At 46.0% G+C, this 27067-nt stretch overlaps 1 protein-coding gene and 1 pseudogene across 2 annotated transcripts in view; one reads left to right on the forward strand and one right to left on the reverse strand.

Moving 5' to 3' along the window:
* RNF17 (ring finger protein 17) overlaps positions 1-27067 on the forward strand; it is a 585601-nt gene that overhangs the window by 78871 nt on the left and 479663 nt on the right. For both annotated transcript variants that reach the window (XM_073583105.1, XM_073583106.1), the window contains exon 2: positions 1385-1431. In XM_073583105.1, coding sequence (XP_073439206.1) covers positions 1385-1431 — 47 coding nt within the window. The remainder of the gene's footprint in view (positions 1-1384; positions 1432-27067) is intronic.
* Positions 7953-8594, reverse strand: LOC141096643 (large ribosomal subunit protein eL8 pseudogene; annotated as a pseudogene).

Here is a 27067-nt window from a genome sequence, read left to right on the forward strand (position 1 = left end):
TGGAAAGTTGCCTTCCTGGTTGCCATCACTTCTATCAGACGAGTTTTCCGATCTCTCAGCTCACTTGTTGTTCCCCTTATCTAGTGTTCCACCAGATGAAAGTAGTGCCTTGTCCGATAACATGCTTTCTCCCTAAGTTGATTTTTGCATTTCACATCCATGAGGATTTTGTTCGTTCTTCCCTTTGTCTGTTCCCTTCTCATTGTCTAGAGAAATCTCTAAATAAACTGGACATGGTGAGAAGTGAACCCTCCTTCTATACCTTTTCAGTACAGCATCAGACTTGCGGATTCGCTGTTCATATTTCCCAAAGGTCCCCAAAGGCTTGGCTGCTTCCAAGACTACCATTGCCTGCTGGGTTCGTTCTGCCAGTTTGGAAGTCTACCGACTAAGGGACAAAACGCGTCGCCGTTAAGGTCATAGCGCAGTCCACTCACACAGTGGGGGCCTCATTTGCCATCCACCTCACAGATTTGCATGGCTGCTACATGGTTTTCAATTCATACCTTTGGCAAGTTCTACAAGGTTCACACCTACTACTCGTCGGATTGTAGAAAGGTCCTGCCAGCTGCAGTGACCTGAGCTCCGACTTGAGGGTACTACTTTTACCCACCCTTTGGACTGCTTTTGGACGTCCCATGCTTTCCTTTTGCCCCCCCCCAATGAACCGATAGACAAATGAAGATTTGGGGTACCTACTGTAAAATCTTTCTCAGAGCCTAAACACTGCACACTTTCCCTTGTTTATTGTTGGTTCTATTAGGGTATGTGCACACGTTGCGGATCCGGCCCTGCGGATCCGCAGCAGATTTTACTGCGTTGTACACCACCATTAAAGTCTGTGAGTAATGAAAAACGCCATGCACATAATGCAGATTTAAATCCGCTGCATGTCAATTCTTTGTGCGGACCCGCAGCATTTTGACACCTGCTCCATTATAGGAATCCACAGGTGTCAAAACGGAGGGGAAATCTGCACTAAATCTGCAGGTAAAACGCAGGTCATTTGACCTGCGGATTTATCCAAATCCGTGCAGAAAAATCCACAGGGTAATCAACATGTGCACATACCCTTATGATTGATGTTAACCTGTTGCTTCACCTATGGCTTTCTCACTAACTGATTATCTTCTTGCCAGTAAGTGGGTATATACAGCTGGGGAGGAGCTAACTTTGCAATTATATCCACAGCAGAAAATATCAGCAGAAATGACAAGTAGGAGCATAGCCTAACCCTACCAATCTGCATTTAGATCATGCTGCTCTGAATTACAGCCTCTAGAAATCAGCAAGACTAATGCCCGTGTTGTATCTGCCTGCATGTCATCTCAAGTACAGATTATTAGAGCTGTACAATTATAGTTGGGTCTCTTTTTTGTTACAGGCATTGTCATCATGGATGCTGAAAACCTGAAGTCTGAGAATTTACAGGTAACTACTGTGACAGCATTCTAAAATAATTTTAATTTTGCTTAAGTCCTCTTTCACCCTTTTGGTGGATGCATGTATTCATAAAATGTGTTTTTTTTTTTTTTGTTTTTTTTTTCTTTGAACAGAGCTTAATTCTAAAACTTCTATTATTTTACATTTTAAACACCGTCTTTTTCTTGGTGTAATTAATGTGTGAAATGTATATTGGGATGTCCTATTAAATGGTTAAAATTGATAAGTGCTTTTAAAACAAGCTTATGATCATTACTTTACAAAAATCCTCTACTTTGGCAACAACAGAGGGATTTTTAATTTTATGGTTTACTGCACATTGCAGCACATTACCAGCAGTTTCTGCAGTCCGAGTGTCCAGTTTCTTAGGCTAAGAGCTCACTGCTTGCAGGCTCTGCTTTTAGAGCAGTGGTCCCCAAGCTTTCTGACCTTGAGAGCCACATTCAGCTCCGAGAGACAGTCGTGAGCCACATCCAGCTCCTGCCCCATCACAGGGGAAACTAAAGCCACCCTTACGAGTATAATGATGAGCAAAGCTTTTCCACAGAAATAACCCCTAAACAGAATACCAAGATGCAGAGGTTCCCACAATACCCCCATTCAGTATCCTCTCATCAAGCATTTGCAACACACTGTTGATTCCAGCTTCAAGCACCTCCTCTGACAGGTAATGTCATCTGCTCTCTGGCTTAATATATTTAAATTCTCTAAACCCCTAAGACCAGTACACAGTTGTCAGTGTTTCCCCCCTTCCTGACTTCCTATTCTTTTGCATGTTTTTCACATCACCAAACAAATCTAACCCCTTCGACCCAGCCTGTTATCACTTTTCTGACCCGGCCAATTTTTACAATTCTGACCACTGTCCGTTTTGAGGCTGTAAATCTGGAACTCTTCAACGGATCCCACTGATTCTGAGATTCTTGTGATATAGTGTACTTTATGATGGCAGTAAAATTTCTTTGATATGACTTCCCTTTATTTGTGGAAAAAAGCGGAAATTTGGCCAGAATTTTGACAACTTTGCAATTTTCCAACTTTTCATTTTTATGCCCTTAAATCAGAGTCCTATCACACAAAATAGTTAATAACATTTCCCACATGTCTACTTTACATCAGCACAATTTTGGAACCAAAATTTTTTGTCGGTTAAGAAGTTGTAAGTTGTTGACCAGCGACTTCTCACTTTTTCATCAAATTTTACAAAACCATTTTTTAGGGGCCACATCACATTTGAAGTCACTTTGAGGGGTCTATATGAAAGAAAATACCCAAAAGTGAAACCATTCTAAAAACTGCACCCATTGAACAGCAAAACAGCCCAAGAGCATCACACTGCCACCACCATATTTTACTGTTGGTATGATGTTCCTTTTCTGAAATGCTGTTACTTCTACTCTAGGTGTAGTGGGACATACACCTTCCAAAAAGTTCAACTATTGTCTTGTCAGTTCACAAAGTATTCTCCTGAAAGTCTTGGGGATCATCAAGATGTTTTCAGGCAAAACTGACATGAGCCTTTGTTCTTATTGCTCAGCAGTGGTTATCGTCTTGGAACTCTGCCATGCAGGCCATTTTTGCCCAGTCTCTTTCTTATGGTTGCGTTGTCGCTGCGCTCGTGGGGTAATTTTTGTCGGGCGGCTGTTCCTGAGAAAGTTCACAACTGTTTATTTTTGCCGTTTGTCAATAATGGCTCTCGCTGTGGTTTGCTCGAGTTCCAAAGCTTTAGAAATGGCTTTATAACCTTAACCAGACTGATAGATCTCAATTACTTTGTTTTTCACTTGTTCCAGAACTTATTTGGATCGTGGCATGATGTCTACTTCACTTTTTCAGGCAGCTCCTATATAAGTGATTTCTGTATTGAGAACAGGTGTGGCAGTAATGAGGCCTGGGTGTGGCCAGGGAATTTGTACTTCGCTTCCCAAAGATGTGATAGACCACAGTTTTATGTTTTAATGTGGGGAGGAGGGGGCAATCACTTTTTCACACAGAGCCCTGGAGGTTTAGATTTCTTCTTCCCTTAAGACGAACCTGCCACCAGGAATAACGTGACTGGATGTTTGTCAGGGGCACGGTTACAGCGGCCACTCTGTATACTTAGCGGTGACTGAACCTGCGCCGCCTCTGCCCCTTTGACTGAATACCGGATGCTGGTAGGTAGAATAAAGATCGTTTTCTCCCCGCTGCATTTGGCTGCGTGCAGGTGCTAAGCGGCATCATAATGCTGTTAAACTATAGATTAACCCCTTCCAGACCTGTGACACAGCGTATGTGTCATGAAAGTCAGTGCCAATCCAACCTGTGACGCATATGTTGTGTCACGGGGAGATTGCCCTCATGCGGGTCGGGTGACCGGGGTCAATGAAAGGTCATCCCCGACCCGCAGGTACAGAGAGGTTTGTACTTTACCCCAGGGGGGGTGGCTTAGCCCCCTCGTGGCTACGATCGCTCTGATTGGCTGTTTCACTTTCAAAAGTCAATCAGAGCGATAGTAATATTTCACCAATGAAACTTGGTAAAATATTACAATCCAGCCATGGTCGATGCTGCAATATCATCGGCCATGGCTGGAGACAGCAATCTGACCGCCACCGACTGATGGCGGCGATCTGCCGTTGCCGTCTGTATTTGCTCCCCCTACTTCAGTGTTATGAAAATTTGGATGGATAGATATATCCCTGTGTGTGCTGCGGCTGCTCCCAATTAAAACAGTCTTTTGAGCGCTCAAAGGAATGAAGACGCTATACACCTGTTAGCAGCATAACTTTCTCACTACAGTCTGGATGGCACTGTACTGTCTAAGGAAAGGTGCCACTGACTGTTGTGCCTCTCCTCCCCTCCCCTTCCCTCATAGAGAATGTTTTGCCCACCCTGTGTCTATGTGGGGCGGGGGTTAAGTTGAGGTGCCCAATGGGACCAGGAAGGGATTAGCACAGCCCCTTCCTGTGGGTATATAACAGTGGGTCCGAGGCTGCCCTTCCTCTTTCCCCTGGGGTTCTCATCCTGGAAGTGCTTGTGACGACCTTTGACACTCAGTGCTGGAATGAATGTGTCGCATGGATTTATGTCTTTTTACATCAATTAAGGAATTTGCTTTCAAGACCTTGTGGAGGCATCACAACACATTAGGAAACCCCAATCAGAGGACTATAAAACATCCGGACTCCTTATCTATGAACTGGTCCAATATTTATGTTTCTCCATCTCCCATATTGATAGTTCTGCTTCACGTCACTTGTCTTATTTATTGCATTTTTTCTGTGTTATATTGTGCATAAATATGTGACTCTTCAGATTTTGTATTAGTCTAGCCTGAAGAAGAGACCTGAGTAGTCTCGAAAGCTTGCAATGTGTTACCATCTTTTCAGTTAGCCGTTAAAAGGTATCAACCACTGAGGACTCTCAATTCTGAATATTTTTCTAACTTTCCACCAGAACTCTGGAGGTTTATTGCACATACATGGTTTTATAATTATGTACAGAAAGGATAGGTTAGTAAATTAACATAAGGCTGAACTTCTTATCTTATTGGCTGGTTTTAATATATGAACATATATGGAAGCGTTTAACAAAAGGCTGATTTGGCAATACATGATTTAATGCATCCATTTTCCTGCAATTCAACAATGGAGACATCAGTTTGAACATCTGCTGTTACTTCCTCTTCTCGATATCTGGGAATGCACCAAGGAGCTAGTCTGGCTTGCACTAATCTGGGTCATAAGTTTGTTAGGTCATTCTGAACAGTTGATTATGGGTCACATATTAGAGATGTTAGTATATATTGTATACCAGTATATATGAGAATACATGCAAGTGAGCTCGATATGAAATATACTCCCATCTCAATCCCCCCTTAGATACCACTTGCCCTAATCCTGCTCCTGTCCCAAAGTGCTGCAGCTCTTTTATGCTGCCGGTGGGATGACGCATGCCTAGTACATAACCCCCCCCCCCCGTACAGACTTTTCACAAATGGGCGGGCAGGAGATCTGTCCCTAACGTGGGTTCATTGCATTGTAATCAAAGTCTCTTAGTTAGCAGTCTATCTAATCAGTGGTGTGTATTCTCTATCAGGTAGGTAATTTATTAAGTCAGGTAGGGCATCCACAGCATCATTCCGGCTCAGGTGTATCTTCTGGTATGAGAGCTTTCTTGCAATGCGATGCGTGGATCCAAATGGGTCTTCCCTCCAGGTTGGTGTCGTCAGCAGCACTTGGAGAAGGGCCATCAAATCTGGGATCGAGTGCTCTCCTTACAGACTTTTTTTCACCAACACTCAGTCTCCTGGCTTCAGGGCGTGCATACCAGGTATCGGATCTGGCAATGAAGAAAAAAAACTCGAGAATGGACATTAGCAAGATTCTTGGTAAATTCAATTACACAAGCAGACAAAGTAACATATTTCATAATCAGCTGCTGAGGGAAGAATACCCCTAACCTGAGTTTAGACCCAAATAAAATTTTATATTGGTGACGGCTTTTTCTGGGCCTATGGGAGTGTCTAATGCCATGGTTTGTTTGTCTCTTGGGCAAAATGCTGCTCTTAAGTGTCCCACTTAGTCTATGTTGCGGGATGGTGGGAAGCGTGTAGGCCTAAGTCTGACCCTACTGCTGACCAGATCTCTTGTGTCAGGTTTGCTGTGAATGCCGGTCCCTGATGACTCGCTGTCACTTCTGGAGTCCCATATCTGCACACTATTTCTGAGAGTAGCTTCTTTGCAGTAGTCTTCGCCAACTGGTTCCTTACTGGAAAAGCTTCTGGCCAGATGATGTGGGGGAACTTTTTTCCACTCGTCCGATGTTGGATTTGTTGCGGGTCAGACAGCTGCTGGAAATTTGGCTGTTATGGTGGGAGTTCAATCAGATCATTCATCTGTGTCTTCAATCTGTGCGGGGGCCCATGTGCCCATTGAACCAACATGGGGTACATACTTTGAGATAGACAAGGTTTGCTTTGAGGTAGACATTTGAGGTAGACAGGGTTTTGGAGTCCAGTGCTTTTTTTTTCCCTTCTTCCTTCATATGATGTACCTTCAGCATCCAACGTTTCTTTTCCTCCTTTGGAGTCTGGTCCTGCAACTTCTCGAACAGATCCCAGGACGTCATTTTTGTCAGGTTTTCTTGTCTTCAGTCGTCATGTAGTAGCCGTCCGGCTCTACGACCTCTCCCACTTTTCCACTTTGTCTTCCTCTTGCTGCTTCTTTGGCTGCCACGTCTGCCACCACTTTTAAAAGTTGGAGAGCGTCCAGCAGGTCCCTGATGGCTCCATGATGCTTCACGGTTGTCTCGCTTGCTGTGATGAAGTCTCTTGCAGCCCAGATGGGTCCAAAGTCATCTGCTATGCCATGCGAGTACCTGGAATCGGTATAGATGTTTACAGTTTTGTCCTTCGCAATCTGGCAGGCCTTCGTCAGCGCTATCAATTCCGCTTCTTGGGCTGACAAGCTAGGTGACAAACTTCTGGACCATAGGATTTCTTGACTCACTGCACATCTTGTGTGGAACCTTCCTTCATCATCAGCAAAACTGGAGACATCCACGGTATCCTGTAGATTTTGTTCTGAAGAGTCCGTGTCCGCATCCCCCCCCCTTGGGAGTTGGAGTAGAGTGGCGGTGGAAGACGTATCTGCATCCGAGAAGACCCCCCCCCCCTTGCAACTGGATCCAGGCGGTCTGAGAAGCAGCCTAGAGGCCTCTGTTTTTCCTCCATGGGTTTGTTTAGGACGCCAGTATCATAACCTTCTTTTTCCCTTTGGTAAAGACGGAATGGCTTCTCGTAGTCAGGGAGGCCTAGAGCTGGGACAGAGACTATGGAGTCTTTCAGTTTCCTGTACGAGATGAAGGCTGCAAACAGGAGAAATGGGGTTGCATTGATGCAATCGTACAGAGGCTGCATTAAGACCGGAGCACCAGGGATCCAAGTTCTGCAATTCGAAACTAGACCAAGGAAGGCCTGCAGCATCTTCGGAGATGTTGGGGGAGCCATCTAATCCTCAGCGGTCTTCCGGTCATCTGCGTGTCGTCTGGCGGGCAATACAGTGTCTCAGGAACGTAACTTGCTTTTGACACCATTGGGCTCTGTTGTTCCAGAACTTGCGTTGCTGCTCCATCAGGTAGAGTAGAAGAGACAAGGAAAGGACTGTGGAGGTAGAGATGTCGATGACTTCTGCATGTTCTGCAATCCAGTTGACGAGGATGGAGGACAGTGCTTTGGTGAGCTGTGAAAGGCTGTTCTGGGCCCTCTTGGGCATCACTGTCCGTGTGTTCTGCACCCCCCTTGTGCGTGAAGGTAAACAGGAACCGGTTGTCCAGGTGAAGGGGGAGCATTGAAGGAAGCATTGGACAGCTCAATCACCGTGAGCACTATTGCAGTGGCTGGCACATTTGACAGCAGAGTGTGCAGACTTGGCACAATTGGTGTTTCAAACACTGTTGCTTCGTTCACAGTCCTCCGATAATGCACGATTCTGAACCTGGCTGGTTCTCCTTTCACAGTCTTCCTCTTAATCGAGAAAAGCTGGGACTGCATGATGGTTCCTATGGACGAGGAGGCCCAGTCTGGCCTTGCTCTTCACAAGGCCGTCAGGGACTACCATCTTCTGGCACAGAGCCGGCAGAAAAACAAGCAGTTTACTGGGATCCCCTTCATCAGAGATGACGTCCAGCTGAGCTTTCTTGCTCTCCACCAAGACGGTCACTGCGTTAACACCTGCTCTGATCACAGAGGGTCTCTTTGCTGGGATGTCTTCTTTACCAGCCATCAACCGTTCCTTTTTCCCAGCCTGGTCTCAGGTCAGCATTTGTGTATCAGTTTGAAGAGCTGAGTTGCTGTCTTCTGGTCCAGGGCCTGGATAAACTTCAGGGAGCACCTTCAGAATCTTGTCCAAGATGATCCTCTGGTGCTGGAGCCGGAAGCAGCGCAGCCATTTCACGAAGTGGGTAAGGTCCCATCTGGGTTGAATTTCCTGACCAATGCCAAAGTTCTTAGGCCGTTTCTCGAACAGCGGGTTCACCTGGACCTTCAGTTGGTCAGAGGCAATTCGACTCTGGGCGATGGACAGGGGATGCTGGGTCTTATGAGGGTACGGGGTTTCAGACTTGATTGACACCCGCGCTGGCGTAACTTGAAGTCTCCATTGGACCATTAGCTTTCCGGTACTATGTCCAGCACCTCCTTGTGTAGGCTTGCCCTGGTTGTTTGAGGCTCTTGTAGGGTCGCCAGCATGATTGATTCTTCATGGGTCAGGGGTGGAGAAAATGTCATGGTTACATCTTCCTGGAACACTTTGGCCACCTTCAGCTTCTGCTGTAGGTCTGCACCCATCAGGTTGAGTGGGCAGGTCTCCACCATAAACTGGAACAGGAATGAGTGTCCTGGCTGTGTTCACACGCTCAGGGGCTTGTAAGCTGGGAATGTCTGTCTTGACCATCAATCCCCGCACAAGACACAAAGTGCTCTGATAGGCAGGTGGGGTCGCGGAGGTCCACATATCTCATCACACTTCTGACTGCACCAGTGTCCACAAGGAAAGATCTGACTACCCCCATCCACCTTCAGGGTGATTTGAGGCATTGGGTCTGCTGACGGGGGTTTCACATGCCAGGGGCATGATGTCTTGTGGACCTGGCTTGCCTCTGTCCTAAAGACAGGGTTCTTCACTGCTTGCTGTGTTTCTTTCTTGGCCTATTCCTCTGCATGATGTCCTGGGTTGCTGGGGTGCTCTGCACTGGTTCCGGAAAAGACCAAAGTTGCCACAGTTGTAACACATGATGTGTCTCCTGTCTCTGCAGGGTGGTCGCTCTTCCACATTGGTGGCCACCATAAGAGGGGCTGCTGTCTTCCGCACTCCTGGGTGGGACTCAGTTCTTCTGGCTACTGTGAGCAGGGTATCTACTACTATTGACCTGTACTCAGGCCTGGCCACTATCAGCAGTTTCTTGATTGTTTCTCTTAGTCCATGCACAAAGGCCTGTGCCAACATTTGTCTGTGTATCTGATCATGAATAGTGAAGCTATCTTGAATACTTGCATCACTCTGCCATGAAACTTTTCTACAGACTGTTTTGTCTCATGTCATGTGGGCTGAGTGCTTGCCCTGCCTGTCTGGCTTTGGCCCGCTTTCCGAGCTGCTCAATTAGCTCTGATCCTGACTCCCAGGAGTGCACATCTAATTCTGCTGGAAGCTTGAAGTGTTCCTTCATGATTGGCCAGAATGCTTCACCTGCTTTTATTTCCATTATGGACCGGAGATCAATCCAGGTTGCAGCATATGTTTGCTGCCTCTGCTGCATTCTTCGGCAAAATGGCATGGGGTCCATATCCGGGTCTGGCAGACTATTCAGAATACTGAACACGTGACTAGGGGTAAAGGGCACATAGTGTAAGGGTTCTGGCTCTATCTGCCCCTGCCTACTTGATGCCTGTGGGTTTCTTTCCCTAGTACTGGGCAGCATGTATGGTGTTCCCTCTTCAATGGTGTTTGGGTCACATACTGGCTGAAATCTGCACTTAGAAGTTGTCTTTTTGTGTGAGAATGTAACCACCCCCCCCCCCCCGAGGCTGCGTTGATGATGTAAATGTTGGCAGCTCTCTGTCTGGTGCCTAAATTCCTCATTTTCAGATGCAGCAGCTGCAGACACTGATGACCTACATCTCCATGACCTACACCTCCCCCCCCCCCCCTGCACCCCGGCTATGAGCCCTGCTGGCTGTTGTATCAGGGGGGCCACCTTTGGTGTTTTGTGTAAGGAGATTTTCACTTCTCCCGGTATCATAGCTGGCACTGTTGAGAGGGTGCCCTGTGGATGTAGGGACACCTCATTGTCTGGATTTGGCGTTGGCCCAGCTGGTGACAATGAACTGAGTGATAGGGGAGAGAGAGTGTGAGGAGCGGGGGGGGGGGGAGAAAGAGAGAGAGAGAGTAGAGAGAGAGTGGAAAGAGGAGGAGGAGAAGAGAGGACAGAGGAGGAGAGAGAGAGAAGACAAGGGGGACGAGTGAGGAGCGGATACAGAAGGGGAAGAAGGAAAAAATGAGGGAGGAGGAAAGATAGGTGAGGCTGGAGGGGATAGAGAGGGAGGAGGAAAGATATTTGAGGGAGGAGAGGTGAGAGAAGGAGGAGAGGAGATAGAAGGGGGAGAGAGAGACATGGGAGGAGGGAAGAGAAGGAGGAGCGGATTCCTTCCCCTTTTCTGTAGTCAGAGAGGGCATGCTTGGACTAGTGGTGCCTTCTCCCTGGGGGGGAAAGCGGGGTGCCCCACAGACGGCACAGGTTTGGATCCCGCTGAGAACACCTTTCCCTATCTTATACACGTAACTCTCAGTACCTTCTATGCTGTAAGTACACTGCTACTTTTTAAAACGCAGACAGCAATCCAGCTTCAACTAACTAACTTCCCTTTTTCCTCTCAATACATCATGCCATGCCGCAGCCTAAAAGCTGCCCCTGCAGATCCATATACTTAACCTTCTAAATCACAACTACTGTGTCTATTCCAAAAAACTTCAAAAAAGGTGATTAAGAAACGTTAAATAAATAAATTAATAAAGGACAAAAGGCAAATATAGATAAATAAGAGTGGAAATTCAGCACAGCCCAGCCGGGCTGGCTGACCACACAAAAACTGAGTTGACCAACGAGCAAGTGTGAACATTAGCAAAAACAAACAACTTGAGAAGACTGGAGCAGAGCTGAAGTCCAAGACTTGAGAAGCAGACTGAATCACCAGCAACAGGATAGGGCGTCGGCTGTCTTATATCCAGTCTGATACTCCAGAGATCCAATCATTATCCTCCTCGTCCGGTGGCAGACCATTACCAATTAAACCAACCTCACTACCTCCTGTCACCACCAGAGGGAGAGCAGAAGGAGAACTCCCAGCTGGTGGAGCAGAAAATGAGCTCATAACAGGGAACATTCAGGTAAGATGACCAGATTTTCTTACCTTACTTATGGAGCTGCACAGTCTCCGTCCCCATGAGTCAAGACCGTAGCCAACACCCCCGTCTCTCCGGTCAGCAGGGTCCCCGTTCGTTTCGTCCAATCCCCCGCGTGCAGGCGCCAGATGTTATGGAAATTTGGATGGATAGATATATCCCTGTGTGTGCTGTGGCTGCTCCCAATTAAAATAGTCTTTTGAGCGCTCAAAGGAATGAAGACGCTATACACCTGTTAGCAGCATAACATTCCACCAGAACTCTGGAGGTTTATTGCACATACATGGTTTTATAATTACGTACAGAAAGGAGTGGTTAGTAAACTAACATAAGGCTTAACTTCTTATCTTATTGGCTGGTTTTAATATATGAATATATATGGAAGCGTTTAACAAAAGGCTGATTTGGCAATACATGATTTACTGCATCCATTTTCCTGCAATTCAACAATGGAGACATCAGTTTGAACATCTGCTGTTACTTCCTCTTCTCGATATCTGGGAAAGCACCAAGGAGCTGGTCTGGTTTGCAATAGTCTGGGTCATGAGTGAGTGAGTTAGTTCATTCTGAACAGTTGATTATAGGTCACATATTAGGCTGAGTTCACACGTGGCGTTTTTTTCGCGTTTCCGCGGCGGTTTTAACCACGCGATTTTGCCGCGAAAACGCGAAAAATAAGCATCCCATGCATTCCTATGGGAATCGCTTCACGGTAAAAACCGCAGCATGCTCATTAATTTGCGGAATCGCGGCGATCCCGCACCCATAGCAATGCATTGTTCCGCTTCCCGCATGTGGCTGTGCACACCATGCGGAAAGTAAGCAGAACATTTGCGGATGGTACCCACGGTCCGGAGGAGAGGAGACTGTCCTCCGGGCTTTGGGTACCATATCCCTGTAAAAAATAGAATTTAAAATAAAAAATATTGTTATTCTCACCCTCCGACGTCCCGCGCAGCCTTCCCGCCTCTCTCCACGCTCCCGTTCCCAGTAATCCTTTGCGAAAATGCCCACGATGGCGTCCGTTCTCGCGGGATCGTGAAGTCTCGCGGTCATTCGGGCGACTTCATCGCGAATTACCGCGAGACATCGCGATCCCGCGAGAACTGACGTCATCGCGGGCGTTTTCGCAAAGGATTACTGGGAACGGATGCGCGGGACGTCGGAAGGTAAGAATAACACCATTTTTTTTTTTTTTTTTTTACATCCTATCTGTTACTACTGATACTGCATAGGCGGCCTCAGTAGTAAAAAGTTGGTCACGCTCGTCAAACACTATGTTTGATGAGTGTGACCAACCTGTCAATCAGTTCTCCAAGCGATGCTACAGATCGCTTGGAAAAAGCTAGCATTTTGCAAGCTAATTACGCTTGCAAAATGCTAGTTTTTCCGCGGGAAAATCGCGGGAATTTAAAATGCGATTTTTCCCGCGGACTGGAATTCCGGAATTCTCGCGGTAATTTCCGCGAGAGTTCCGGTACGTGTGCACTTAGCCTTATAGATGTTAGTATATATATCAGTATATATGAGAATACATGCAAGTGAGCTCTATATGAAATATATATATTTCCATCACACCGATACCTCCTGAGTCCCGGTGTCCCTCCTCCCTCCTGCATGGACGCCGCCATCTTCCAAAATGGCGGGCACATACGCAGTGCGCCCGCTGAATCGTCCGGCAGATTCATTCATTCATTCATTCATTCATTCATTCATTCATTCATTCCAGGTACATTTTGATCACTGTGATAGACCCTATCACAGTGGTTCAAATAAAAAAAATTGTAAATAACCACCCCCTTTATCACACTCACAGGTAAGGGCAAATAATAAAATAAAGAAAATATTTTTATTTTTCCATTAGGGTTGGAATTGGGGTTAGGGTTGGGATTAGGGTTAGGTTTCTGGTTAGGGTTATGGCTAGGGATGTGTTGGCGTTAAGGTTGTGGTTAGGGATGTGTTGGGGTTAGGGTTGTGGTTAGGGATGTGTTGTGGTTAAGGTTGAGTTAGAATTGAGGGGTTCCACTATTTAGGCACATCAAGGGGTCCCCAAACACAACACGGTGCCACCATTGTTTCCAGCCAATTGTGCATTCAAAAAGTCAAATGGTGCTCTCTCCCTTCTGAGCCCCGATGTGTGCCCAAACAGTGGTTTACCCCAACATATGGGGTACCAGCGTACTCAGGACTAACTGGACAACAACTTTGGCGGTCTAATTTCTACTGTTATCCTTGTGAAAATAAATTGCGGGCTAAAAAAAATCATATTTTGAGGGAAAAAAATGATTTTTTATTTTCACGGCACTGCGTTATAAACTTCTCTGAAGCATTTGGGGGTTCAGTTTTCCTATGCATACTGTAAACGTTGTTCAGGGAAAAAAATAACTCCATAATTTTTTTTTTTTTTTTTTTTGTTTGGTCGCCATATCTCCCACAAAAAAAAGGGATCAAAGAGTTTTGTACTTCAGTATGGTGCCAATAAATTTTTGCTCACCACAGACAATTACAATTCCACCCCACATCTAGATAAGTTCCTTTGGGGTGGGTTTAGTTTCCAAAATGGGGTCACTTGTGGTAGTGCTCCAGTGTTTAGGCACACAGGGACTCTCCAAACTCGACATGGCAACTGCTACATATTCCAACATATTTTCCATTCAAAAAGTCAAATGGCGCTCCTTCCTTTCTGAGCCCTGCCGTGCTCCCAAACAGTGGTTTATGACCACATATGAGGTATCGGTGTACTCAGGAGAAATTGGCCAACAAATTTTAGGATCCATTTTATCCTGTTACCCATGTGAAAATGAAAAAATGCTAAAAGAATTTTTGTCGGAAAAATTAAAATGTCCATTTTTTCCTATCGCGTTGCTTTAGTTCCTATGAAGCACCTGAAGGGTTAATAATCTTCTTGAATGTAGCTTTCAGTAGCTCGAGGGATGCAGTTTATAGAATGGTGTCACTTTTTTGCCATATAGACCCCTCAAAGTGACTTCAAATGTGATGTGGGTCCCTGAAGATAAAATGGTGTTGTAAAAATGAGAAATCGCTGGCCAACTTTTAACCCTTATAACTTCCTAACAAAAAAAAATTGTTTCCAAGATTGTGCTGATGTAAAGTAGACATGTGGGAAATCTTGTTTATTAACTATTTTGTGTCACATAACTCTCTGGTTTAACAGAATAAAAATTCAAAATTTGCGAAATTTACAATTTTCGCCAAATTTCTATTTTTTAAACAAATAAACGCAAAAATTATCGACCTAAATTTACCACTAACATGAAGCCCAATATGTTAAGAAAAAACAAACTCTGAATCGCTATGATCCGTTGATGTGTTCCTGAGTTATTACCTCATAAAGGTAATTTATGAGGTGATTTATGTCTTTTTACATCAATTAAGGAATTTGCTCCTAAGACCTTGTGGGGGCATCACAACACATTAGGAGAACCCAATCAGAGGCAATAAAACATCCAGACTCCTTATCTATGAACTAGTCCAATATTTGTTTATCCCTCTCCCATAATGATAATTCTGCTTCACGTCACTTGTCTTATATATTGCATTTTTTCTGTGCTGTGTTGTGCATATATATGTGATTCTTCAGATTTTGTATTAGTCAATGCCTGATGAAGAGACCTGAGTAGTCTCGAAAGCTTGCAATTTGTTACCATCTTTTCAGTTAGCCATTAAAAGGTATCAACCACTGAGGACTCTCAATTCTGAATATTATTCTACCTCATAAAGGGACGCTGGTCAGAATTGCAAAAAATGGCTGGGTCATTAAGGTCAAAATAGGCTGGGTCATGAATAATTTATTTGTATAGCGCCGACGTATTCCGCAGCACTTTACAGTTCAGAGGGGACTTGTACAGACGATGGACATTACAGCATAACAATAATCACATAGATCATAACAGATACCAAGAGGAATGAGGGCCCTGCTCGCAAGCTTACAATCTATGGGATGAAGGGGTTAAACCCATATCTGCAGGTTAATGGCGTTATTCCTGGTGACAGGTTCCCTTTAATAATAAAGACCTTCATTTAAAAACTGCATGTTGTGTTATCTTTGTCTAATATTTAAACTTGTTTGGTGATGTGAAACATTTGTGTGACAAACATGCAAAATAGGAAATCAGGAAGGGGGCAAACACTTTTTCACACAACTAAATTTGAAATGTGCTCTTCATATCGGTTTGCTAGACCTGGACATAATGCACCAAGCTGGCAGGCAGCCGCGAGCCACACATCATGAGCCCGCAAGCCACAAGTTGGGGACCAGCCTCAGTTTACCTTCACTCCTCCCATACTGCAGAGGCAAAGCTGCCTCTACTCGCACCATCGGAAAGCATTTCGTTTGGACCAGCGGCATGGCCATGCTGCTCGTCCAAAGTGTCAATTCCGCTCCAAGGAAATTGTGCATTCCTTCTAAAGGAATTGTGTCCTGTACTTAAATACAGTTATCCTAGGGATAATCTGCAGGTTAACCCCTTTACCCCCAAGCGTGGTTTGAACGTTAATAACCGGGCCAATTTTTACAATTCTGACCACTGTCCGTTTATGAGGTAATAACTTAATAACTCTAGAATGCTTTTTCGTGACATATTGTACTTCATGTTAGTGGTAAAATTTCATTGATATAACTTGCGTTTATTTGTGAAAAAAAAAAACAAATTTGGCAAATTTTGAAAATTTCGCAGTTTTTCAATTTTGAATTTTTATGCCCTTAAATCACAGAGATATGGCACACAAAAAACTTAAGTAACATTTCCCACATGTGTACTTTACATCAGCACAATTTTGGAACCAACATTTTTTTTGGTTTTTTTGTTAGGAAGTTATAAGGGTTAAAAATTGACCATGGATTTCTCATTTTTACAGCACCATTTTATTTTTAGGGACCACATCACATTTGAAGTCCCTTTGAGGGGTCTATATGATAGAAAATACCCAAATGTGACACCATTCTAAAAACTGCACCCCTCTAGGTGCTCAAAACCACATTCAAGAAGTTTATTAACCCTTCAGGTGCTTCACAAGAATTTTTTGAATGTTTAAAAAAATGAGCATTTAACGTTTTTTCACAAAAAAATTACTTTAGGTCCAATTTTTTTTATTTTTCCAAGGGTAACAGGAGAAATTGGACTGCAAAAGTTATTGTGCAATTTGTCAAGAGTACGCTGATACCTGATATGTGGGGGGAACCACTGTTTCTCTAGTCACCTTCCACAACAGCCATATCGAAGGATGTCTCCCCGCCCTAATGTGGGACAGGAAATGCACAAGAGGTTAAATAACTCTCCCCTTCCTGCTACCTCCAGTGTTTTTCCTGTCCCCTATGGGGCATGAAGAGGTCCGGATAGTGCTGCCGTGGCCGGCGACCGGAGGCAATACTACGTTTACCTGGAGCCGGGCGGCAGACGGTCGGGGTCCGCTCTCCTCCTCATGATGGCTGCTCCTGTCTCCGCTTCGGCGAGACTTGGGACCCCTGTTCCCCTCTCCTGCGCCCCTTTGCGAGGTAAAGAGAGTCGGTGATGTGCGGCCGGGGTCCTCTGTGATCTCCCCGGCGTCGTCTTCCCCATGCGGCAGGCGCACGCGCGCACCGGAAGTGACGGAGGGAAAGGCAACGAACTTCCGGTGATGCCTCCCTCCTGCGTTCCCGACTGGAATGCTTATGCGGCCGGTATTACCGGTCCGCCGTTAGCGTCTCGGGCCCCCATGAGTGGCTCTACCGACCCCCAGCGTCACACCAACCGGCCACTAAGCAAGAGGCTGGACCGGGACAAGGGGGCGGAGCCAGCAACCCCAAACAGATGGGGGAATGGGACGGCAGTTGCAGCTGCAGAATCGGCTGCGAGGAGGGGTGGTTACATTGACCCCCACCTGTGGACCAGGGGTGGAGGATCACGGAACACGCTGGTGGACCTCGGCTATTAAAACCCTGGTCTGTGTGCATCCAGGTAAGGCCATTTCTGTACTGGTGACTGTGACAGACTGCCCAAGGATGGCGATAAGCCCTCACGATCTTCTGCGGAGCCCAGCCTTTACCCTCCTGTAAGTAGCGGGGTGGTCCCCCCTTTTATTCTGTCCGGGTGGTCCCTGAGGTGACTTAGTATGCCTTCTCTCTCTGTTTTAGGGAGACAAGGCCCCTGACACTATAAAGAAACCGAGCCGCAAGTGTGTGTGTGGTACCATATAGGAAAAAGCTATGTCAGCCCTGCATGAATGACGTAATACGTGCAGAGCAGCCCTCCCTACTGGACAGTATATAAAAACCCTCATCAAACAAGAAGTCCAAATTTCTATGATGACTGTTACCCAGACCCCGACGCCACAGCCCCCTCCTGCTGGGAAAAGGAAAGCGGCCCCTGTGGAATCGGACTCGGGCGAAATTGATATCTCTAACTCAGAGGATGCATGGGAAAATAAGCGTTCCACTTCCGTCCCCAAACCCGATAACAAAAAATACTACTTCTCATCTGAGGACATGGGGGGATTTAGTTAGTATGGTAAGGGGCACTATGGGTCTGGAGGAGGCGGAAGTGGAATGCTCTATTCAGGATCGAATGTTTGGGGGACTGAAGCCCAAAGACACAAAAGGGGTTTCCCATCCACGAAAACATCCGAAACCTGGTTATGCAGAAATGGGCACTCCTCGAGAAGGGGCTTAGTGTCCCCTCAGATCTGAGGAACCGGTTTCCCTTAGAGGGAGATTGCTCCCTATGGGAGGTCCCTAAAATGGACGTGCAGGTGTCCAGGGTGACTAAAGGGCCCATCACACTAAGCGATATCGCTATAGCGTCACTGGTTTTGTGACGCAGCAGTGATATTGCTAGCGATATTGCTACGCGTGAAACTTGCCTCTGACCGGCTCCCCCGCTGGATATCGCTGATCGCGCGAGAACGTCCTGGGCCGTTTCTCGTCGGCGACTTCCTGCCGTGGCGACGAGCGACGCGGGCGGGAGGACGTCTTCATCGCCGCGTCTGACAGGTAAGTGACGACCCCCGACCGCTGCTATGTTGCTGGTGAGATCTGCCTGTTTGGCAGCTCACTAGCGACCACTTAGCGATGCACCAGCGGTCCTGACCGGGTCGTATTGTTGGGATCGCTGGTGCATCGCTAAGTGTGACGTACCCTAAGAGAACGGCGTTTCCACTCGAAGATTCAGCTCAGCTCAAGGATCCCATGGATCGGAAAATGGAGAGCCTGCTCAGGAAATCCTGGGATGCCTCCACAACCCTGCTTAAGGTTAATATAGCCTCTACGTGTGTAGCCAGGTCCCTATTTCGCTGACTGCGTACGCTGGAAAACCACCTCACTCAAGGGACCTCCAGGGAAGAAATCCTTGACTCTCTTCCCCTATTACAAAAAGCAACAGGGTTCCTAGCTGATGCTTCTGCGGAATCCATACGAGTAGCAGCAAAGTCTGCGGTCCTCTCCAACTCAGCCAGAAGAACACTGCGGCTGAAATCAATCTTGGGGAGGAGATTTTACGTCAGAAACAAAACTCTGCGATTCCCTTCCAGGAAATTATGTATTTGGCCCAGCTCTGGATGATATCCTGGAGAAAGCCACAGATAAGAAGTCGCTTCCAGAACAAAAGAAACCTAGGAAACGATTTTTTCGTCCCCCTGCGTGACCAGCCCTCCCAGAGAGATATCAAAGGAAAGGGCAAAACGGTCCGGTGGAGTTACCCGAAAGGAGGTAAGGGCAGAAATATTCTGGCCCCCCAACAACAACAAAACTGTACTGACAAACAATGACAGTATTCCGGTCGGGGGCCGACTCTCGAGTTTCATAGATCAATGGCAGTCCATAACCTCAAACCAATGGGTTCTTCGCACCATTCGCGACGGACTGAGATTGGAAATCAAGAGTCCTCCCCCTCAGTGCCTGAGAATAACCTCCCTACAGGTGCACCTCCAAGGATCATTGGTGTCAGACAAAAAAACACTTCTGCAAGCAAGAGCGATCTCCCCAGTTCCACAACAGGAGATAGGCAGAGGCCACTACTCTCACCTCTTCGTAATTGTAAAACCCTCAGGGAAGCACAGGGTTATAATAAACCTAAAGCCTTTGAACCGAGTGGTGAAGTACAGACGATTCAAGATGGAGTCAGTCAAATCAGCAATCCCCCTCATAGGACAAAATTGGGTGATGGCCACTATAGACCTGAGGGACGCTTACTGTCACGTCCCGATTCATCCAGACCACAGGAGATTCCTCAGGTTTGCGGTGTCCCAGGGGTCCCAGGTCAAGCACTACCAGTTCAGTGTCCTCCCGTTCAGGGTGTCATTAGCCCCTCGAGTGTTTACCAAGGTGATGGCAGAAGCAATGATCTTCATTCGCCAGCAGTGGATCTGCATTGTCCCATACCTAGACGACCTTCTAATAGCTCCATCCATATCTCGTTTGAGCCAGGACGTAGAGAAATCTCTGGAAGTTTTACAGTCCTTGGGATGGATTCCCAACCTGGAGAAGTCAGACCTTCATCCCTCTGCAAGGAAAAAGTTCTTGGGGATGCTCCTGGACTCAGGAAAGCGAACATCTTTTCTACCCAGGGAACGACAGCTCGACCTCGTTCAGAGAGTCTCCAAGTTCAGAGACCAGAGGGCACCAACCCTGAAACTCAATGTCCATCCTAGGTTCGCTTACAGCATGCATCCAAGTCGTCTCCTGGGCTCAAGCCCATACTCGGATCCTTCAGTCCTATGTACTCCGATGCTCAAAGAAATGTCGGAATACACTGACCAAGAGAACCCCTCTGCCAGGTCATGTGAAGATGTCCCTCCTATGGTGGCTGAACTACCAGAATCTTCAGCAGGGTGTCAGCTGGGATCAGCTCCCTCTGAAAATCGTCACCATAGATGCCAGTCAGAGAGGCTGGCGTGCTATAGTGGAGAAATCACACTTCCAGGGAATATGACCCCCAGATGTCAGAGCCAGCTCCTCAAATGTGAGAGAACTGAAAGCTGTAGAAGAAGCGTTGAAGGCAGCGTCAACCCTTGTCCAAAACCATCATGTACGTATCTGCTCAGACAATATGACTACAGTGTCGTACGTCTGTCACCAAGGAGGCATGAAATTCTTCAATCTAAAATTGGTGGCTGCAAGAATTCTTTCTTTGGCAGAGAAACATCTGCTGTCCATATCAGCAGTACATCTAAGGGCATTGGACAATGCGGAGGCAGACTTCCTCAGCAGGAAGGATGTTCATCCTGGGGAATGGAGCCTAGACCTAACAGTTTTTTTTTTTATCTCTGGTGTCAAGGTGGGGAAATCTCGATGTGGACCTTTTTGCCAGCGGTCAAAACGCGAAGGTGGAAACGTTTCTTTACCCTCAGTCCCACCAACTGAGCTTGGGAAGTAGATGCCTTCTCCCATCCGTGGCAGTTCGATCTGGCTTACGCCTTCCCTCCGATTCCCATGATAGCGAGAACACTGCAGAAGATACGGGCAGAGCAAGTCACTACAATCCTAGTGGCTCCCTTGTGGCCAGGGAGAAGTTGGTACGGAGCCCTACGAAACATGGCTCAGGAAGGTCCAATACTTCTGCCCCAGAGGGCCAGTCTCCTTCACCAGGGCCCTCTACTGTACCCAGACCCGCACAAAATGAACCTTCCGGCCTGGCTACTGAAGCCGGAATTCTAAGGGCTAAAGGCCTATCCGAAAAAGTAATGAAAACTCTACAGAAGAGTAGGAAACCAGAGACGAAATTTCAACAGAGATTTAACGTTTGGCAGACGTGTTCTGCAGGCTGTTCTCCCTCCCTAAGAAATTAGTTGTTGGTATTCCTCTGATATGGCTGTCGTGGAAGGTGACTAGAGAAAATAGACTTAGTCTTACCGGTAATTCGATTTCTAGGAACCTTCCACGACAGCACTAATTTCCCTCCCTATCTGATACTCTTATTGGATGATTCCTGCACTATGGTGGTAACTATACATGCTAGTGTGTCCAGAAAAAACACTGGAGGTAGCAGGAAGGGTAGGGTTATTTAACCTCTTGTGCATTTCCTGTCCCCCCATTAGGGCGGGGAGACATCCTCCGATATGGCTGTCGTGGAAGGTTCCTAGAAACCGAATTACGGGTAAGACTAATTCTATTTTCGGGGCATGGCAGAGCTCTGAAGGGAATGAGCGCAGTTTGACTTTTTTTCAATGCAAAATTGGCAGGAATTGAGATCGGGTGCCATGTCACTTTTGGACACGTTTCCCCATAAGTGACCCCATTTTGGAAACTAGACCCCCCCCCCCTAGGAACTTATGTAGATATGTGGTGAGAACTTTGAACCCCCAAAGGCTTCACAGAAGTTTATAATGTACCGCCGTACAATTAAAAAATCATTTTTTCCAAAAAAATGATCTTTTCACCCCAATTTTTATTTTCCAAAGGGAAACAGGACCCCAAAAGTTATTGTGCAAGTTGTCCTGAGTACGCCGATACCCCATATGTGGGGGTAAACCACTATTTGTGCGCATGGCAGAGCTCGGAAGGGATGCAGCGCCATTAGACTTTTTTTGGCTGGAATTGAGATCGGACGCCATGTTGCATTTGAAGAGCCCTTGATGTGCCTAATCAGTCGAAACCCCCCCCCCCCACACACACAAATGGAAACTAGACCCCCCAAGGAACTTATCTAGATGTGTGGTGAGCACTTTGAACCCCCAAGGGCTTCACAGAAGTTTATATTGCCTGGGCGTGAAAATAAAGAAATCATATTTTTTTCCTACAAACATGATCTTTTAGTCCCAAAAGTTGTTGTCCAATTTGTCTTGAATAGGCTGATACCCCATATGTGGGGGTAAACCACTGTTTGGGTTCCTGGCAGAGCTTGGAAGGGAAGGAGCACCGTTTGACTTTTTCAACGTAGAATTGGCTGGAATTGAGATCAGACACCATGTTGCGTTTGGAGAGCACCTGATGTCAGTCAAAATCTGCCAAAAAGGCGGAAAGCGGATCCGTTCCTAACAGATGTGAACAGATGCCACCGGATCCGTTTTTTTGACGGATCCGCCGAATGAAGAATTTTAAAGGAACCGCTGCCCGAGAGAGAGTTTTTTTCGTCCACCAGAAAGGATTTCAGGGTTAAATTCCCGGCTGACTTCCTTTCTCTGGGCATGCGCAATGTAAAATGCGGATCCTGCAGCAAAAAAAACGTTGCAGGGTCCGTCCAGGCATGTTGGCGGACGCAAAAAATTTGACAGATCCGCAAAAAAACGGATACAACGGATGGCCATCCGTCAAGATCCGCCAGTAATGCAACTCAATGGGGGAAAAAACGGATCCGCCAAAAAAAATGGCGGATCCGTTTTTTTCAAAAACCGGCGGATTTTGACTGACTGTCAAAAACGGAAGTGTGAAACAGGCCTAAGCAGTGGAAACCCCTCAATTCTAACTCCAACCCTAAGGCTTCTTTCACACCGTTTTTTACAATCAGTCACAATCCGCCAGGTTTTGAAAAAAACGGATCCTCAAATTTTTTTTTTTAGGATCCGTTTTTTTCCACATTGACTTGCATTAAAGGCGGATTGTGACGGATTGCTGTCCGTTGCATCCGTTTTTTGTGAGGATCCGCCAAAAGTTGCTGTCCGTCACCATCCTCAAAGATTTCAAAACGGAGCTTGTAACGTTTTTTTCTCTGGCGGATCCTCCAGACACTAATTTAACCCGAAATTCTTTCTGGGTGCCGGATGAAAAAAAAATTCTCTCTCTCTCTCCTCTCTCCTCTCTCCTCTCTCCTCTCTCCTCTCTCCTCTCTCCTCTCGCCTCTCGCCTCTCGCCTCTCGCCTCTCTCCTCTCTCCTCTCTCTCCTTCCCGGCCGGCATTTCCTTTATATTTCCGCATTTTCAGGATCCGTCTAAAAACGGATCCTGTGCCATCCGATCACATCAGTTAACAACGGATCCGCTTGTATGACTTTTTGGCGGATTTGAACTGATGCAAAAAAACTGAAGTGTGAAAGAGGCCTAACCCTAATGGGAAAATGCAAATACTTTTATTTTTTTTATTTTATTATTTTTCCATAACTAAGGGGGTGGTAAAGGGGGGTTTGATTTACTATTTATAGCGGGCTTTTATGTTTGGCAGCTGTCAAGACGCTTTTTATTGTAAAAATTGTTTTTGAATCACCACATTTTGAGAGCTATAATTTTTCCATATTTTGACCCACTGATTCATGTGAGGTCTTATTTTTTGCGGGACGGGTTGACGTTTTTATTGGCACCATTTTCGGGCACGTGACATTTTTTGATCGCTTTTTATTCCGATTTTTGGGACGCAGAATGAACAAAAACCAGCAATTCATTAATTTCTTTTGGGGGTGTGTTTACACCATTTTGAGTGTGGTAAAATTGATAAAGTGGTTTTATTCTTCGGGTCAGTACGATTACAGCGATACCTCATTTGTCTTTTTTATGTTTTGGTGCTTTTATGCAATGGAAACAATTTTATATAAAAAATTATTTTTGCATCGCTTTATTCTGCGAGCTATAACTTTTTTATTTTTCCGCTGATGACGCTGTGTGGCAGCTCATTTTTTGCAGGACAAGATGACGTTTTCAACGGTACCATGTTTATTTATATCCGTCTTTTTGATCGTGCGTTATTGCACTTTTTGTTCGGCGGTATGATAAAGCATTGTTTTTTGCTTTTGTTTATTTTTATTTTTTAAGGGGCTCACTAAAGGGGTTAACTAGTGGAACAGTTTTATAGGGTGGGTCCTTACAGTCATTTTTTTAGATTTCCAAAAAATGAATATATTAGGGAATTTTTTTTTTGTTCATTTATTTAGTGATTTTGTTATTTTTACACTTTTTTTTTTCTTTTTCCACTTTATTATTTTGTCCCGTGGGGGACATTACTGTAATGTGTCAGATCGCTGATCTGACACTCTGCAGTGCAGTGTCAGATCAGCGATCTGACACAGGCACTGCAGCAGGCTTCCTCCGTGTCTGCACTCTACAGGCACTGAGGAAGCCGCCTCCCTGCAGGCCCCCGCGGCCATCTTGAATCCGGGGGCCTGCAGGGAGGGAGGCCCCCAGAGCAGCGCAGCACATCATGTTTGACAGGTCAGTGTGCCGATTAATGTGATAATCAGCTGACACCCAGCCACAATCAGCGGCGCCCCCCCCCCCCCCCCCCGGGAGTGCTGCTGATCGCTTAGACGTACTATCCCGTGCCCGGGTACTGTGGACGGGATAGTACGTCTGATGTCAGAAAGGGGTTAATAGCATTGCAATGCTGCCTAGACACCTAACTGAAGGCATGGGTACCTGAAGAAAATGAACTTATATCCTCCCTGTAGCTGCCGGCTTTCAGTCACAGAAGTGCAGCTACAGTCACTGATCAGTACATTTCAAATCCAGCACAGCACTCCTGTGTACTTAGTGCTCAAGTAGGATCCTATCCCATAATATGTTAAAAAGGGACTTTGGCACTGAAACCACGGCTGTGGAGTCGGTAAGCCAAACCTTCGACTACAACTCCCGCTCCTCAATTCCCGTGACACTGACTCCAACTCTATCAAAATGGACTCCGACTCCACAGCCGTGACTGAAACGTATTGGAAGTAGTTTAATTGGTGCAAGAATTCCAAAATATAGACTGTATGGTCTTGTTACTAGACTTTCATAAGTAGCACTGTGTATAAAGATAAAAATAAAAAATAGTATTTTCATCAGACCATTTCCCATTTCAAATAAACTTATGAAAAACCAAAATGTGTATATTCTTTACAAAATTTACTTTTTATATTTAGAAGTATCCCATATATCCACACTATCCACACTATCTCACATTAGAAACATGTTAGGAAAGGTCAATGAATAAACTATTTAACAAGAACCCACAGACTAAAATGTCAACGACTTTATAAGTTATAGAGGGCTGATAGGCTCTATAATGAGAAAATGATATGGGAAATCTGTCTTGTCTTGCGTAAGTTTGGATGAATATATGGAAACTTCGCCAAGTAGAAGAGCAATATAATGGAAATGTGCACTGAAAAGTGACGTGCCCATCTGGTTTAAATAGGATGTGACCTGGAAATGGGGAAAAAAACTACTAATGAATCACAAGTGTGTGTGTCTATGGGAGAAGACGGCCAGTGCTCAGGACCGGAACAACTGTGATGCATGTATCCATGTCCGGGGAGCATCTTGGCCATGGGACACTGCCATGACGTCGGGAGAGGGGAGAAGCGGTAGTGTCGTTAGCGCTCAATATGCCAGTCCGAGAGGAGGTGATGGATGTGTTAGGATGTTGAGGTGGCGTCACTGGATTCTAAAACATGAAGCATTTCTCTATCGCTTCATTGGTGGACACAGGAAACCATAGGCATATGCTGCTGACACAAAGAATTGCATGTATTCTCCTTCCCTGCAGGCTACACCCACTTGCAGATACTGGACCAAACCAGTTTTAGCTTGGTGTCTTTAGGAGGCAGACATGGGTCTGGTTGGTAACCAGTTATTACTTTACGTTTGTTGTTTTTTTTTATTTTTTTATCATCTTTGTCCTTTTTTTCTTTGAGCTACGGCTTGTGACTTGAGCAACAGAGTGTAACCGTCCACACTATCTTTCCACCTAGAGACTAAGAGAAAAGTGTGGTCTGGTCTACATGGCAAGACCCTACACCCCTAACACATCTAGTATCTCGGGGTGGCTATGTCGACAATTCTTGCCATCCATTCCCCCCCACAGCCTGGTTGTCCACCATAGTGAGAATGTGTAGGGAGGGAAAACGGACCTGATTCCAGCGATCAAAGGCTCCTGATGACTGTCTTACAGTCTGTGAAGACTGGGTCGAGACGATATCTGAATAGGTACTCTCGACCTCCTCTACTAGGTATCCATGGTAGACAGGGCTTTAGAGGAGTTGTCGGTCTTAGGCTAAGTTCACACGTATTGGAACTCACACGGAAAATACTGCGAGAGTTCCGGAATTCCTTTCCGCGGGAAAATCGCATTTTAAATTCCCGCGATTTTCCCGCGGAAAAACTGACATTTTGCAAGCGTAATTAGCTTGCAAAATGCTAGCGTTTTGCAAGCGATCTGTAGCATCGCTTGGAGAACTGATTGACAGGTTGGTCACACTCGTCAAACATAGTGTTTGACAAGTGTGACCAACTGTTTACTACTGAGGCCGCCTATGCAGCATCAGTAGTAAAAGATAAAATGTAAAAAATAATACAAAAAAAAAAAAAATGGTGTTATTCTTACCTTCCGACGTCCCGTGCAGCCTTCCCGCCTCTCTCCACGCTCTCGTTCCCAGTAATCCTTTGTGAAAATGCCAGCGATGACGTACGTTCTCGCGGGATCGCGACGTCTCGCGGTCATTCGCGATGACGTCATTCGAGACTTCGCGATCCCGCGAGAACGGACATTATCGTGGGAATTTTCGCAAAGGATTACTGGGAACGGGAGCATGGAGAGAGGCGGGAAGGCTGCGCGGGACGTCGTAAGGTGAGAATAACAATATTTTTTATTTTAAATTCTATTTTTTACAGGGATATGGTACCCAGAGCCTGGAGGACAGTCTCCTCTCCTCCGGACCGTGGGTATCATCCGCAATTGTTCTGCTTACTTTTCGCATGGTGTGCACAGCCACATGCTGAAAGTAAGCAGAACAATGCATTCCTATGGGTGCGGGATCGCCGCGATTCCGCAAAATTGAGCATGCTGC

This window comes from Dendrobates tinctorius, unplaced genomic scaffold, assembly GCF_039654945.1.
Source record: "Dendrobates tinctorius isolate UK_male_01 unplaced genomic scaffold, ASM3965494v1 ptg000075l, whole genome shotgun sequence".
Taxonomy (NCBI): Eukaryota; Metazoa; Chordata; class Amphibia; order Anura; family Dendrobatidae; genus Dendrobates; species Dendrobates tinctorius.